A 17496-nucleotide genomic window follows, 5' to 3' on the forward strand; every position below is an offset into this window, starting at 1 on the left:
TGACCTATATCCCTAACCTTCTCTCAATATTTAATATTTCTGGAAGCTACAGTTGCATACAGTTTTTGTAATATTTCTATCCTTTCTTTACGGCCTACTTACCATTTAACCATTTTAGTGCAGTAATCCATACTTATATTATCCGAAGTTCATTCCAGAAAATTGCAAGTTGTTTTCACCATCCAAAAGAGTCTAGAATCACCGATTAAATTCATGAATCAAGCCTAGCGACTCAAGGATCTTCCAGAAACCTAATGAGAATTTGCATATATACACACGCCACCACTTCACTTCAGTCACAAAGATAAAGTCAATGCTAATATCATTCTCCTATTCTCTTTTAATAACATATGATTATAACAAATGAAAAAGGGCTTATTCTAAGCATAGAAAAACATTTTATAATAAAAACTTATTTATGCAAATTACTATATTAGAGCCTAGTCAGGGATTCTGGGATAAAATAATTACATAAATAAAACGAAAATAGAACACCCATCATAGAATACCATGTAGTAAACAGTAGATAAACTGATGTTAGTGCAGTGTTTCAAAATTTTATTTCATGTTGTATAATGCACATGTAAAAAGTAGAAACATTACTGTGTTTTAAAACATGATAAAACTGGTTTTGAGTGGGGTGAATACAGTCCCAATAAATAGAAAAGAATAGATAAATAAAATAGGTAGACGTTGAAATAATGATATAACAAAAACACATTTTAATAGTTTCCCTTTTTACCTTCATCTTCAGAGGCTTTACGCCTTTTCCTTCTTTGAATGAAAAAGAACACAAAACCTACAGCCAGGAAGCTTAAAACAGCAACAGGAACAACTATCCCCACAATCAAACCAGTGTCGCTCTTGCTGGAAGAATTGACAGGAGAATCATTGCTAACGGTAGGAATGAAATCTGCATGACGTGAGATCATAAGTTGAATTCAAAGAAAAGAAGAACAAGGTTCAAGCTACTAGGTTGAGAGCCAATGCTCTGTGCCATTACGTAAAACAGTAAATTACCTGGCGTCGCACTGATTGCAGAAATAGAAGGCCCGTATGTACCTTGATCTGGTATACAACATGTCCCTTTTCCAGCCCAAAATAAATGAATTTCAAGGTAGTTTTCAGAAACACGTACTTTAAATTCCTTTGGAAGTGCACGGAATGAAGATCCAGCTTCCTTGCGTATATCGAAATCTTTCCACATTAGGTTCCCCTAAAACAAACAAATTAGTATATCAGAAAAATAATTTAGCATAAAGAAAGAAAACGAACCCACACATTACTGGATGTCAAATTGACACAAAGAAAAGGAGCCCACGCCTACCTGGATGTATATATCAAAAATTCTCTTTCCAAGACTCTTCCAAGTAGGAGGATTTAAGAAAGCTATCTCTGCAAACTGAAGTTTCACAGTGTAGTTACCATTCTCAAGCCCTAAGCCATAATACCGCAAAGACCCGGCAGAAATTCGTGCTGTCTGGAACAGCTCCGAGTCCAAGGTATTTGTAAACTGAGATGAAGATGCGTATATATATTGTGGATTATTACTCCCTGCATGCAAGCCAGCATTACTGACTGCCCACCTGTTCGCAGGGTTAACATAGTATGTGGCCGGACCAAGGGTCTGATTGTCTCTCTCATATACAATCCTGTCTGATGAAGTAACTTGTGGACCACCACACTTAACTGAAAAGTTATAATCTGTAAGATCATGCAACCGATTGTATTATTAGACAAGATTCATTTGATGTCTAAATTACTTAAAAGATACGCAACAGAAAGTACGAGTAGACAAAATTCGTTGATGTCTTAATTAATTAAAAGATCAAATTTATTGACACCTTTATTCGCACATATATGTTCTTTATACATTGTAAGGTATATTTCATTAATGGTTTAAATAGGATGAAATTGAAATAATTCATCTAATGCAAGGATACAATTGAAGTAATTTATCTCTGCTAGTTTATAATTAATCCTACAATTAGATTAGATTAATCCTACAATTAGATTAGATTAACATTATTCATCAAGTTTTATACTGGAATTTTTTATTTTTATATGTCTGCTTCGAAGGTTTTATTCGTTAGACACTTAAAATCTCATTCCACTTCATAAATTTTTTATACTGATTGATGAATTGTGTAACATATAATAGATGCCCATCTTCAGGTTATATGACGTTGTCCTTAGTTATTAATACAAATTATATACACAATAATAGATTCTGGATGCAACATATCAATCTTTTAGAAGAATGATAAATTAATTGATTAGGTTTGTCCATCTAGATTCAGACAGAAGATAATAGCCCCTTGGCTCCCACTAGGCAAATATCTTGGATCTGCCATTGGTTTTGCACTTAAAAGTATAAATCAATATCCCAGTATATAATTGGCCCATTGTGTCCCATAACCTTTTTCCAGATTAAAGTAGTAGCAAAGGTAAGTTGGATAATAATACATGATATTGACAATTTTTTTCATAACAATAAAAATATTGAATCATATATAAGGTAGGAAAAAACAGATGGTACAATGGCCGCCCCAATCATGCATATTTGCAGGTGTTTAATGACTATTATAGGGTACACATCGAGCATCAGAAATAAAAATATTCTGTTATCAAATTTATGTTTGCACTTACATCTTGGAAGACCACGATTGCAGGGAAAACCCCTCTGCAGGCAGTTCAATCCAGCAGGAAGAACACTGAGAGCAGAAAATACAGGTAAAATCAAGATAACAGATATACAGGAACCAAATTTTGAAGATATACACCAAAGTAAAAAGTGTCACCAGACCATTTGCATATTGTGGTTACTAATTTTGAGAAACACATATTTAAAAGTTGTGCTTCTTCAGCCATAAGAATCACTCATATCTAATCCATGAGCTATATTCTCTAAAATTCCCAGAAACTAATTTTCACAAAAAAATCTTTGCCTCAACTCCAAAACATGTGACTGATCACTAATCCATTTGCACCAAAAATTATAAAAAGCTATTGCAAAGAGAATATATTTGGTTTGAAATTTTGAAATGATGAATGTTCATTACTTGCACAATGACTCAACAATCAACACCCTAAGAAACATAATTGTTATACATCAAAAATAGCAGCAAATTGCAACATTAGGCTAGGAGAAACTAGATGATTGAGAATCACCTGCTATCTGATCCTTCAATGGTGAAGTTGTTGACTGCTAAATTACTGCATACCATAAAGTTTTCATTGTTAGTTCTGAGAATTACAGTTGCCACAGTTATATATATAGAGTTATTAACGCATTGGCCCTTTAAAGTTGCCCAAAAGCACAAAAACCCTCAAGGAAAATTTTAGTGCCTATGCCCCCTTGAGTTTCTCCTTTGTACATCCTTAATTCCTTACCCTTTTTTTACAGTTTATTTCAATTTTGCCCACACCGGAGTCATTAATTTATGTTGGCTTTCCAGTTCTTATATTTTACAATTGCTTCGCATGATCATCAATCTGTACATATCAATTTCTCAGTTTTCAAGCACAAGGAATATAAATTCAACCAGAACTTTCAAGTCCGGGAAGGGTAATGGGGAAGAATTCGTAAAGAAAAAGTTCTTCTTGTACAAAGGTAAAACCATAAAGGGGTGAGTTTCATAAAGGACAAACATATAGAGTAGGGAAGTACGATTTTTGCTTTACTGGTTCATGTGTCCACATGGACATACTAAAGGAAAAAATTGCTTATAACCCTTAAATAAATAACGTAACATGATAACAGTGGTAAGCAGCAAGGAAGCCTATAGATACATATATGTACATACATTTGTATGTTAGGTTCGCTGATCCACGTAGGAAATGTCCCTGAAAGCTCATTGTATGACAAATCTCTGCGCAAATTTTAGAACTAAGAAACGTAAGTTTAAAGCAACAAGCAGTTGCTGAAATGATAATACTAGAGTTCCTTAAAGTAATCCGGTCACTTCAATTTTATCTGATAATTTACATTCCATAGACTTATTTACTCACATATTCCTGAGAGATGGACTCTTTTGTGGAGGCAGTGTCCCAGATAACTTATTGTTTCCTAGAAACCTGTCAACAGAAAAGCAAAAACATGCTTCAGTTTAGCTTAAAGTAGTGCAAAAGAAGAACTAAACAATTTATCAGATCAGGTGACTAAAAAAGAAAAAGTTTGAGATTTCTATTACAAGAATGAGAGCGAACTCAAGTTGAATAGTGAGTTTGGAATCCTTCCACTGAAGTTGTTGAAGCTCAAATCTCTGGTAAAATAAATAAATAAATAAATTAGTGAACGTCTGTCAAAAGACAATGCTGCTGCATGATATATATGTGTACAGATCTATTTAGATTACGGACACAATTCTTATCAAATGAATCTAAGAACTTTTGGATACTCTCTGGAGAAAAAATGGTGTGCGCTTGAAGTTAATATGTTTAGAAGTCAGCATGATCATCCCCAGGAGAGACCAGTCAATTTTAGCAACAGTAGAAATTCTCATTGTTATGAGGAGCTGGTCAGAACATGACAAGTTGCAAGAGAACCAGAAAAAAAAAAAAAAAGTCTTGAGTTAGTGGCATGCCATGACAATCAGCTGTCATGGCTGTGATATACAGTGACACAAAACAAAATCTGAAGATGACTTGGTTCAACGTATCTTGAAAGACTTTCTTGTCCAAAAAAAAATACAAGTAGTTTATACAAGGAAGAGAGTACACGTATTCATAATTACTACAGACGTTCCTGGTTATAAAAGCTAGTGGAAAGTAAGTTTCTTCAACTCCATATATTGGTTCTCTTTACAGTTGTACTCTTCTATTATTTACCTTATCCCTTTAATCATAGTCTCATCATACGACAAGTGTATTTTCTTACGTATATATTGATAGTTTAGTTCCTTTTTTGGGAATTATATGTATTTCTTTTGTCCTACGGAATTATTAGTCTTGAATGGTTCAATTCACCCTTTATACTTGGTGAGCCTTGACCTTTTAGCTATATTAATAGAATCATACGAAATTTGTGACATAAAGTATAATGGGTCTTTTGTATGACTTATCTACATTCGCTTACTTCCAAAATTAAGATTGTCTGCTAAAACAACATTGTCAGAACAAAACCAAGCTTCATGTTAAAATTCCTAGACCCAATCATCCAACTTTAAGAACTTACAGTTGAGTTAAATTTTGATGACCACCAATGTCAGAAGGGATAGAACCAGACATATTGTTATTCCGCAAAACTCTGCAGAAGGGTAAGAATAAGTAAATAAGTCATAGCATATATTTCAGAGAAGCGATTAGGATATTTGACTTAATATTTGCAAATAAGTAAAAGCATACAAGACACACATATCAGGAACTAAAACCAATTTCCTTACAAGACAGTCAGAGACTTCATTTCTTTGATAAAATCCAGCGTAGAACTCCCATTAGACAAATCACTTATTCTCCTGAGAAAATACAAGTTCCGGAGGTCATTATATAAAGTATATGGGAAGCAGACCCAAACAATATGAACAACAATGGACCTAATGAAAATATTAACACAATATATGTCTCGGTGTGTATAACTGTGTGCATACGTAAACACAAATATACTGAAGTAGTACTCACAACTCTGTCAGTGATGTCAAATTGGAAAGCGTAGTCGGGATAGGACCTTCAAATGAGTTCCCTTGTAACCTCCTAAACAAACACCAGAATATGTCTAAACACCGAGATTGACGTAAGATATCTAAGAAACAAGTATCATGTCTTCATATACTTTGTGTCGAGATAGTTTGTTAGTCTCCAGCATGGTGTAAATGAAAAGACAAGAAATAAGTCTTACAGGACATTAAGCTTTGACCAGTTTCCAATGAAGCCGGGTATTCTGCCTGTGAGAGCGTTATCTGAAGCCCACCTGCAATCGCAATGATCCCCTCTTGTGAACTAGAACAAATAATCATTTGACATGATAGTCATCTTAAGTTTCGGTAATTTACATCTAAAAATGACTGGAAGTTCTTACACAGTGGTCAGCTCTTGTAGACTAGCATAGGTTGAAGGTATTGGACCGCTTAATCCAGAACTATCAAAGTAACTGACAAAAAGAACAAGTCCAATGTGAGAAATGTTGCATCTCATTTTCGATGTAATTCTGGATATAACACATAATATGTTTAACCCTAAGAGTTAACATGGCCACATCAAACAGAAAGTGGTTGTGAACTTGACAAAAGCAGACAACTCGATCAGTGAATAAGCAAAAAAAAAAAGGGAGAAGATTATAATTTCACATGGATTACTTTCCAGAGATCAAAATTGTGACTGCTGTTACAATCAGATTGTTTCAGTTTCTAGCAGATACTTAGATAAGTGTTTCACATATATCCAAGTACACTTATCTAAGTATCTGGATGGATTTGCAGTGATTCTGTTTGTTATAATAGAATTTAACCCTCTTCGGTGCATGTCAAATAGTTCAACCATTTATAGCATATATGAAAATGATATCTCTTCATTGTGTAGGTAACTAAAATAACATTTCTGACTAATAAATATATTTAAATTGTTCAAAATAATTCCAAATGTCATGCATTTCTTGCAAACAATGTAGATCTTCCAAAAGTGAAACTTCCGACATTTAGAGAACAGGACTCAACCTTAATTTGAAGACGTAGACTTGTATTGGAACATGAATTTCCATTGAGGTCAAAACAAAAAACTTACATTTGGGTCAACTTTGTCAAACTCCCAAGCTCCGACGGCAATGGGCCACTGAAATTGTTTGAGCTAAAAGATCTGCAATATCACGAGGCAAAAATTTTACAAACCAGCAAAGGTAATTAACTTCAAGGTTCAAAGATCATCAATATCTCATATTTGAAGCTGTCAAAGTGAACGATAACATACAATGATCTCAAATCAGTAAGTTTTCCAAGTTCCTTCGGAAGCTCCCCTGATAGTGAATTAATGCCCAAACTCCTAAAGATATCATATAAGAAGATATCAGAGTGCTATAAGACTATCGAAAACCCATAAGTACAAATCAGTGAGGACTTCACTTACAAGTACTGCATGCTAACCAAGTTCCCAATGGATGCGGATAAAGGACCCGTCAAGTAATTTTGGGCCAAATTCCTACAATATACACAGGATAAACTTTAAATTCATTCACAGCGGAAGATGTCACAGTCACACTATAGCTTAATAGCTGTGTAATAAACTAAAAAAGTGTCGAGAATTATCAGTGTTTAGGTAGAAAACATACAAATTAATGAGGTAAGTCAAATTCCATAGCTCGTCAGGGATGGCACCTACAACATCCAATGCATAAACCTTCCTGCCAAAAAGTATATATAACACAATATCATGCTTCATTTTACAGAATATTACATAAGCAACTTGCAGAAAATCTGTGTTCAATACAATACGGATACTTTCTTTCTAAATTTTCAAATAATTAAGCAATTAATATGCAATTGAGCGACCGGAGGTTCCTCCACTGCTTAACTACACTTGCCACTTTCTCTGTACCGTCAACAAGTCCAAGCGCTCGTCACGTATTTTAAAATTTATTTTTCTTTCAAAATAAAATTTTAGTATATAAATTTTTATTTATAAATATAAAAAATATTAAAATAAGTTATGCTCCCTCCATCCCATTCATTTGTATATGTTTTATTGTGCGGCACATACTCTAATGCTACTGTAAAGTACAATTGCATAATTCATTGTTCAAAATTTTTTTTTTCTGAATACAAATTTCAAAAAACATATCCCGTCCTTATATAAGGGGTGGTACAGTCGTACAGAGGGAGTAGAAGTATATTTTATTTAAAAAGATACATGTTTCGAAAAAAATTGTATAAAAATGAGTGAGACGGAATAAGTAACAATTTTTGTTACTGATTCTCCTTTTCTCTATACACACGAGAGGATAGTCATCTTGAGAATAATAAGGTTGCTGAGGAGGCAGACTTACAGCTGTGTGATGTGGCAGGTATTAGAGCTGCAGTCACATTTAATGCCTGGGTTAAAAGCTCCGTTATTATCCATATTTGTTGAATCTACAGCAGCTCCGCTACATAATTCTCCACTAATATTCCAGTTACTCGATGCTGATATCCTCCATTTCCCAAATATTGAATTCAATAGTCTCCCTGTCAAAAATCCCCTCAAATTTTATTTTTTATTATTTAACAAAATGTTATTCATGATCATAACTTAATTAATTTGAGAGTAAATTACATATTGTGTATACGTAGTTTCCGCTTGTGTACCTCATTTTTCATACATTGCAAAGCGTGTATACAAAAATTAAGTGATTGTACGCTACGTGTGCAACCGTCCACTGCATCTTCACTCCGTTTATTAGTAGAGGCAAACAATGTTGCCTCTCTTCATCCATATCTATCTATGTCCACCTGAACCACACCCCTTTTGTCACCCATGGCCAGTTTCCGGCCACCTCCCTCAATCTCACCATGGTGTCTTTCAAACCTTCCGTCACCCCCCTCAACAACAATCGCCACCATCCTTACTTTCTAATCAGTTCCCCTCTCGACGGCTATCGCCACCGTCTCTGCAACTTTCTCCTCGTCCATCCATGTTTCACCTCTGCTACTGCACACCCAAATTTCCCTCCTCTCTGCACAAGAGGCATCTATGGCAGCCACCACACCGCACCAACCCTCTGCTTCTTCCCTTCAATCCCGACAAGCCCTCACTGTAAAATCCACCATTCATCCATTACTAACCCTCCTTCGACAACCAGACAAACACGCACATACACAACATATACATGCCTTACAACCTTTCCTCAATTAACACCATAAATAACAACTGGATCCAACGGAAATTGCGGCAGCCTAACCTTCTTCAAACACACCCCACAAATCTCCGTCCCGTATTAATCTCTGTTAAGGCTGTTCTTCGCAAAACAATTCGACCGCGATGACAGTATTCATCCATGAGTATCCTCTGATTCTAAGCTGATTTTATTTTCAAGATTTAGGGTTTTTGAATTTGGGGAAGATCATGTCACCCAGGTTATATAGCCGTTATGTGGTAAAAGAGCAGTTTAGTCCGCCCCTTTCTTGAAAACTAGCTAACGGCGTTAATTTAACGCTTCTACACATAATGTAAAGTTCTTAAAAGTTTGTATACGCGTTTTGCAATATATGAAAATGGAGGTGCACAAAACGCGTAATTCGGATAATTCGTGTACCCAATCTGTAATTTACTCTTAATTTTAATTGGAACTCAAGTCCATAATGAACCCACTTTACGGCCCACTACAGCACATTAAGGATAAACTAATTATAAATATTTTAATTTTAATATAAATAATTCTGTTATTTTAATTAGGTTTGAACGATGTTTGATTGATTTATACTATAAAGACACAAATTCCAGTAATAAAAGAATAAAATGATCTGGCTCATTTTTATAAAACACCAGCTAACAATATTCGGTAACCATGTAGTTGATTATAATTTAAATAAACCACTTGAAGAGTTATTGAATAAGAAAAGTTTAAGTATTTTTGTGGATCACTTAAATTCTATATTCTATTTATGATTTAGTGGCTACTGTTTATGTTCGGCAATGAATTATCATTCTAAATTAATATTCAATCCACGCGGTTCTTTTGCGCGAATTTCAAGAGTCTTGGATTTAATAAAAATAATAATTTTAAAATCGTAACTCAAATTCAATTTATTTTATTTTTATTTAAAAATAAAAAAATTACAGAGTCAAGATAAGTAAAAGAAATATAAATTAGATGAGTGCTTTTATTTTAAGTTGACTGCGAGTTACGAGTAATTAAATTATTTTTGACCATCTTAGATTATTCATAACATAACACACTGCCAATTTACACAAGTGGACAAAACTTAACCACTAATCTATCTAAACACAATTCTAAACAAACAGGTTAGTTGATAACCCAAATCTCAACTTGCTAACTAAATATCACAGGCTTTAAACAAGTAGATTAACTGGCTTGACTTTATCTTAATTAAATAAATGAAATATTATTTCACCTAACACTAGTGTCGGTATATTTTACTCCAGGATCTCACATTATTTAAAACTTTGTACACATCTCTCGCTGTACTGGAGAATACCAATTCGTACTTATCATTACGTAAAAGTTGTTCTAGATTAAAAGTCTAAAAATTAAACTACTATAATAACTACCAAAATATGTCATACTTGACGTAATTTATAAATTCAAATCTTATACACTTTTAATTTTATAATATTATGTGCAGTGGATGTATTGAGATCTGAAATTTGTACTAAAATTATTGTATTATATTATAAAAGAACTGTAATTATTTATTTTATAACTATTCGGATACATGGATACAATAAATAAAGTACTACACGACGACTTGTAATAAAATAATCAAGTACGGAGCACTCTGATAAAGTCAGACCTCAACCTACGACGGTAGAGTAGAGAGTTTCACTTTCACACAGCATGGGCCAATTCGTGCAGGATTTTTCGACTTGCACAAAATTTATTACTCATTCTCCAATAAAATATACTCCAAGAAAAAACGGGTTAGCGGCAACAATATTATCATGGAAACTATGTAGAAAAATCAACAGATAAAATAACTCGAATCTGACACTTATCGTACTCGGAATCTCGGCTTTCCTTTCTAGGCTCGAAGAAGTTAAAATCATCCGCATGAACCAGATACAGTTATGTTATCCATGGACTAATTTATAATTGAACTCGATCTCCACAGTTTAACACTGCGTATATTCATTTTAAGAATGGGATGCTGTCCGGTATTTTTTCGGAATTTAGTGGGTGTTTGGCTAATCTTCTTATAAGTGCTTCCGGATTTCTTTTAGCACTTTAAGCAGCTTCTACTTTTTACGTGGTGTTTGGCAAAAATAAGCAGAAGTGCTTATTTTGGGTTTTTAAGCCAGAAGCTGGAAGCTAGACATGCTAGCTTTTTTTGAGCTTTTCCCGTGATTTGCATTTATTATGAAGTTTTAAAAATTTTAATATATAATAAACTTTATTTATTAATAAAGTTTTTAATATTTTAATAATTTTATTTTTTTTAAAATTTATACATTTAAATTACCAAACACTCAATTGACTTATAAGAAAAAGTTATCCAAACACTTTTAATAACTTATAAGTCAAGTTCACTTATCAATTATAACTCACTTCTTTATTTTAAACTTCTTTATTTTAAACAATAAGTCACACTTTTTAAGTTAAGCCAAACGTCCCCTTAATATCTCGAAAAATTAAGTACTTATTTGCAGAAAATCTCGGCAACTGCCTGATTACGGATTATGGATATAACTCTCGGACTACGTAAGAAGAGAGGTGACTCTTTAACATGGTGTTAAGTGTGTTCCAAAAATCTCAAATTGCTAGGAGGAAGGTTTACGAGAATTATAAATAATTTTAAAAATAACGAGAGTGTCGTACCTTCGTCGGGATCGACGGTGAGATTTGTTTGTGATTGAGCTACCACGCCATAACTCCAAGGGAAGAAGATGAAGATGAAGATGAGAAGCTTGTGCATATCTGTTACTCCTGTTGTCATCACTGCTCGCATCGCCTTGGTTTTTAGTTAAAAACACGGAGAGAGACTGCTACATACATGTCTTATTTGAATTGTGAAGATAAAGTAGGCGGCTGTAAATTGGCTATGTTGTGTTGTGTATATTGAATTTTATAAGTCTGTGTTTGAAAGTAAGGGTTTGTGATTGAATTATGTACAAGTTGTCAAACCGATCTATACATGAGTTCACAAAACTACATTTTTCATGGTATAATGATTTTGGAAAAAATAAAATGAAATATAAATTATTTTACATATAATTGTTAAGGAATTTCTTCTTTTTTTCCATTCTAATATTTACATCATATGCTAGAGATCTCATGATTTCTTTTCTCCTCCCCCGGTTTCTTCTAAAAACAAACATATCCAGTATATCTCGCCTATAGAAAGATCTAAAAAACCTAAAATATACGCATATTTTTCTCATGTTTTAAAAAAGTAGGTAAACTATTTCCGTGAAAACTTCCAATTTACTCTAAAACCAAGTAGTGTGTGATATATATGTAAATAGTATATTGGTCCGTTATTTTCAAACACGAGACTCATCTTTGTCGCGAAACCTTCCGTTATTTGTATTTCATCATAATAATTGTGCACTCATTTAATTTTTATTTCAAAATTTCTCTTTCGCGTGTCTCAATTAATTTTAAATAATTTCACTCATTTCATTTCATTTTCTCATCATATATAATATTAAAGTCTGTACACCCAAACACACGTGAATATCTATATGTGTCGCAGTTTATAATTTAAGTTTCTTTGTTCTTATATCTTGTAATTTTCAAAACAATTTGAATTCCTAGCCTAACTCAAAATTATTGACGGAAATGTTCAGGAATATTTACCATTTTCGCAATTCCTTGTTCCTGCTTGCAACTGCATATCATAATCCATCAAGGAAGGCTCCACCGGAGAAATGTCGGCCACAACACTCTCCTCTCATTTGTCACCCTTTATTGTACTGCACCACTACCGCAATCAATATATAAATTGTATTATTGCACTATGCTATATTTATATGCCGCATACTTGCAGGACCGAGTTCCACTAGATCATGTATATTTCTTTCTTTTTTTTTTTGTTAAATAATTAATAATATAAGAGATTATTATTTTCTACGAGATGCTCTTAAAAAAAAGCAAAAGAAAAACACAATATTAACATGCATATAATATACGTGATATTCATTAAACCAATCTAGTTTCGTTATAATAACACATGTCGTCGGGATATAAAAGTTTAAAGTGTTCCCACGCTTGATTTCCAGTCGCCACATTGGATATTGTCAAAAGATACAAACAGATTGACTTGTATTAGTATTATTAAGGATCTCTTTATTAGTGCGAAAAGTCATCCGCCGCGTCTAATTTTTTATATATAAATTTAATACGGATTTTCACATTACAAAATGTGTAAATACAGAATAGTGAATATAATAACAGTCTCGTTAAATAACTAGAGTCGACAAAGAGCTTACTTGGCTGAACTTATAACTCATAATTTAACGTGACTTATTTGATAAGTTGAGAATTTAAAATATTTGTTTGGATAATTTTAATTTATTAATAACTCATAAACTATTAAAATATAAAAATGAAAGTGATTTATATGTAATATATGTATTATGAGCAATTTTTATTGAAAAAATAAATTAATTCACCTTAAAAAATATCTCAAACTAATTTTTGATTTTAAGTCAATTTCTAATTTATTTTTGATTTTAAATTAGTTTCTAATTTTTTACACAAAAATATATTTTTCAGTGAACCAGCCAACCAGGCTGTAAGTTGGCCCAAGCAGACTCAAAATCTTCAACTCTGCACGCCGAGAAAGTCAGTTGTCCTGAACTAGGGGGTAAACAAACCAAACTATTCGTGAGCTACTCGAGTTCGGCTCGGAAAATATTCGAATTTGATTCGGTAATAATCGAGCCGAGCTCGAGCTCGAGCTATTCAAATGTTTTACCGAGCCGAGCTCGAGTTTCAAATTACTCGGCTCGTAAGGTTCGCGAGCCTTATCGAGCCTCTATTATTTTTTAATTTTTTAATTATAAATATATTTTTACAAATATATTCAATATTTTATTTATAATTTATATTTATAATTTATATTTCGAGTTTTTGTCAATATTTGGTAACTTGATTCGAGTTTTCGAGTCGAACTCGAGCTTATCGAACTATTTACGAGACGAGTTTCGAACTTGAAATTAAAGACTCGGTCGAACTCGAACTCGAGCTCGAACTCGAGCCCCGAACTTTTCAGTCGAGCTCGAGCCGAGCCTGGCAGTGTTCGACTCGGCTCGGCTCCTTTACACTTTACACCCCTATCCTGAACGGTCCATTTATTGGTCCCGACGTAGGGTTAAAAATGGGGTGGGGAAAATGGGGAACCCGCCTCAACCCGCCCCGAACGGGGCAGATCCGCCCCGCTAATATGGGGGATGGGGTAGTGACGGGGATTGATTTTATGCCCCGCCAAAATATGGGGCAAGTATGGTATTTGTTAAATCTCCGTGGGGATTTCCCGCCCCGCCCCGCATATATTTAATATAAATAAATAATTATATTTAATATAATATATTTATTATATTTAGTATAACATATTTATTATATTTAATATTATTATTTTATAATACACAAAAGTTTGGAGAAAATGAAGATTTTTTCTATTATGTCATTAATGTCTTTAGTCTGTGAAGTATTTTAATTAGTTCAGATCTTGAGACTTGAAAGTATTAGAAAGTTCTTATGTTAGTAAAATGTCATTTTTGATATTTTTATATGCAAAATGGTTACTAAAAAAAGATTGCGTGATTATATTGTTATTCTAATTTGACATGCATGCATTATTTAGTTTTTTGCTTTTAATATACGTGCCTCGTATATTTTTATTAAATTCTGAAGAAAAAATTACTAAATTTTTAAATAATTATATAAAATGTAATATCATAACAACGGGCGGGGCGAAATTATATTAAATCCCCAGTGGGGCGGGGACGGGGATTAAAAATTAATCCCCGCGGGGAATGTGGCGGGGACGGGGCAGGAAAAATATATATGGGGCGGGGCTGAGAAATGAAGTCCCGGCCCCATTTTTAACCCTATCCCGACGAATGGCTATTTGGGCCGAATTGAAAGTGAGTTTGGGCCATCGTCTAAAGTGTTGGTCCACGATATCCACAATTGAAATATTGTGTGCGGCCTTACTATTTGAGTATTTGTCATGTTGTTCGTCCATTCGCATGAATTGAATTGTTGCTCGATTGTGTGAATTTTGTGAAATTCATTGTTGTGTGATCGAGTGTGTATTTTACCATATTTCATAATTTCATTTTACTCTTCGAATAAAACTTATACAGTTCTTTATAGTGTTTCCGTAAGATACTATATGAGAATCTGGAGAAAATTAATAAATTTAATGTAATATAGGAAAGTTCTGATATCATTTTGAACTAGCTTTTTAACTCGTGCAAAGCACGAGTTGTTTTAATTTTTTTTTCAATATATCTTGTATCTTTTTGTTCATTTTTTCTAAATTAAAATTATTTATATTATAAACGTAATTTAAATGTAATATTTGTTTGTATTTGAAGTCATATCATCAGTATGTTAGGCTGCCCCGACTTATGGCTTTCTTTTCAAAGAAAATTGGTTTCTACTTTTCTTTACCTGTTTATGTATGTAAAAGTTCAGAAGCACGTGTAAGAAGCCGAAAATTCCATCTTTTTATCAGGACTTCTACTCTCTTTCAAACATTTTAATATATTTATAAGTCTAGACTTACTTCTCATTTATAATCCCCTTTTTTATTTTAAAAAATAAGTCACTTTTTTTAAGTTTACCCAAACGACCCCTATGTTGATGTATATATATATATACACATATCCTCACTATTATGATATTTATTAAAATATAAATACAAAAAATATACACTATTAAAAATTTTATTATATAATTAAAATACCACTCACCTAAAATTATTGAAAATTTGTTACAAAAAATGAGACTCTTGCCGAATTAGAGTCTTTGTCATATAGTTATTTATTACTACCTCCGTCCCACCAGGTTCTTTACGTTACTTTTTGACACGCATTTTAAGGCTCCTGTAAAGTATACTTACATTATATATATTTTTTAAAAGAAAATTCTTAAAAAATGTTTAAAGTTTAAACTTTTATTCAAAAAAAGAAAAAATTAAAAATACGTTATGTAACTATACTTTACGAGAATCTTAAAATACGTGCAAACAGTGTACGTAAACTCCCTGGCGGGGCGGAAGGAGTATATTTATAATCATTCGAATGTGTGTGTGTATAATTTTATTAAATCATAATAATTAAATTCTAAAAATCGGCCGAATTAACGGATTATTCAATAATCGAACGGATTTTGATCCGATTTGTTAAAATCCAGTTAAATCGATGTCTAATTGGTAAGAGATTTAAATAATAGTTCGAAAATCAGCGACAATACAAAAATATACAAAAATTTATGGGGAAAAATTAAAGTTTAAAAATTGATTATATATTGTTTTAACATATATAATATTAAATTAATTTTAAATAATGATCATGTTAATTATTCTCATTAATCGTCGTTTTTTACAGCACTAGATATCTATCTACTTATATATATAATAAGACAACGAAGGGCAAAAATTGTCAAGAAAATGATCGTGAAAAGTCGAATATACCCCTGCTTATCTTATAATTACAGAAAAATCATCAATTAATGCATTTATTACATTTAAACTATTATATACTATTAAATAATTATATTCCTTTGTGAGCTATACTTATGTTAATCACATTCATTGATCACTCATTTATAATAGCGTCATTATTTAATTAATTTTCACATATAGTATCAAGAATAAGTACTTAAACTTGATAAATGCAGGGATCAGAATGAGATGTATCAAACTTGATAAATATGGACAAGTTTTGTTAAAGTGATCGGAGTTAGATTCAAAATTAAGTTACGTGTCATGCAAATAATGTAAAACTCAATTAAGAGAATGATCTATTTTTAAATATCGACTGAGTAATTTCGTAACACCAAATCTAATAAATGAATGATAGATAAATAATCATCATAAAAAATTCTCAAAGAAGCATATAATATATAAATACATTTTCATTAATAATAGAGCAACAGATGATCAACTATACTCACAATAATGGGGTGGCAATTTCGAGTAATAGGTCGTGTTCGTGTCAGCAATCGGGTCGATTTCGGGTCAAGCTAAAATCACTTAAAATTGAATAACACTAAAAATCGAAGTGTTTAGAAATGAAATTCTAATTTCGGGTCATTTCGGGTCCATTTCGAGTCAGTCGGGTGATTTTCGGGTCACTTTCGAGTTTTATCTCAGTAAATCGGGTTGCGGTTCGGGTCGGGTTCAAGTCGGGTTCGGGTCGTGTCTGATATTTCCACCCCTTCTTAATTGATTGTTTCAGATTTTCCGGATTCTACCCTTTCAATTTCAAAACAAAAGGGGTCAATAAAAAAAATCTACTAATTTAAAGATATTTTTCGAATTTTATATATTATCTAGGTCTTTACAAAAGACTTTAAAGATAATGAATGTATCGTCCAGTCGACGAGTGACAAACTGTAAGTATATATTAATAAGTTTAAAATTAATGTCGGCCATGCATGTTCCCTAGATAAAATTCAATTAATGGTCATCTATCATATGATTATATCAAATTAATTTGTCCGGTATATCAGTATAAATGTCTCTACAAATTATGTTTTGTTAGTTCAAGTTGAATAAAAATATTATTAACATTAGTAGTTGATTTTTAAAATAAATTTATATTTATAAAATTATTTATCAAATATATTATACAAAAATTGAATTAAAATCAAAATATAAATCATAATTATAAATATGTATT

The 17496-nt window shown here is 32.5% G+C and overlaps 1 protein-coding gene across 1 annotated transcript in view; it reads right to left on the reverse strand.

Moving 5' to 3' along the window:
- Positions 1-11723, reverse strand: part of LOC108227392 (uncharacterized) — a 33902-nt gene extending 22179 nt beyond the window's left edge. The window contains exons 1-19 of the mRNA XM_017402511.2: positions 11459-11723; positions 7973-8150; positions 7259-7330; positions 7057-7128; positions 6901-6972; positions 6718-6789; positions 6017-6088; positions 5837-5908; positions 5620-5691; positions 5385-5456; positions 5177-5248; positions 4194-4265; positions 4012-4077; positions 3807-3872; positions 3172-3216; positions 2650-2714; positions 1328-1704; positions 1021-1216; positions 743-913 (exon numbers count right to left, since the gene is read on the reverse strand). Of these exons, the coding sequence (XP_017258000.2) occupies positions 743-913; positions 1021-1216; positions 1328-1704; positions 2650-2714; positions 3172-3216; positions 3807-3872; positions 4012-4077; positions 4194-4265; positions 5177-5248; positions 5385-5456; positions 5620-5691; positions 5837-5908; positions 6017-6088; positions 6718-6789; positions 6901-6972; positions 7057-7128; positions 7259-7330; positions 7973-8150; positions 11459-11588 (2014 nt within the window). The 5' untranslated portion in view covers positions 11589-11723. The remainder of the gene's footprint in view (positions 1-742; positions 914-1020; positions 1217-1327; positions 1705-2649; positions 2715-3171; positions 3217-3806; positions 3873-4011; positions 4078-4193; positions 4266-5176; positions 5249-5384; positions 5457-5619; positions 5692-5836; positions 5909-6016; positions 6089-6717; positions 6790-6900; positions 6973-7056; positions 7129-7258; positions 7331-7972; positions 8151-11458) is intronic.
- Between the last annotated feature and the right edge of the window lie 5773 nt (positions 11724-17496).

The sequence above is a fragment of the Daucus carota genome, chromosome 6, assembly GCF_001625215.2.
Source record: "Daucus carota subsp. sativus chromosome 6, DH1 v3.0, whole genome shotgun sequence".
Lineage (NCBI taxonomy): Eukaryota > Viridiplantae > Streptophyta > Magnoliopsida > Apiales > Apiaceae > Daucus > Daucus carota.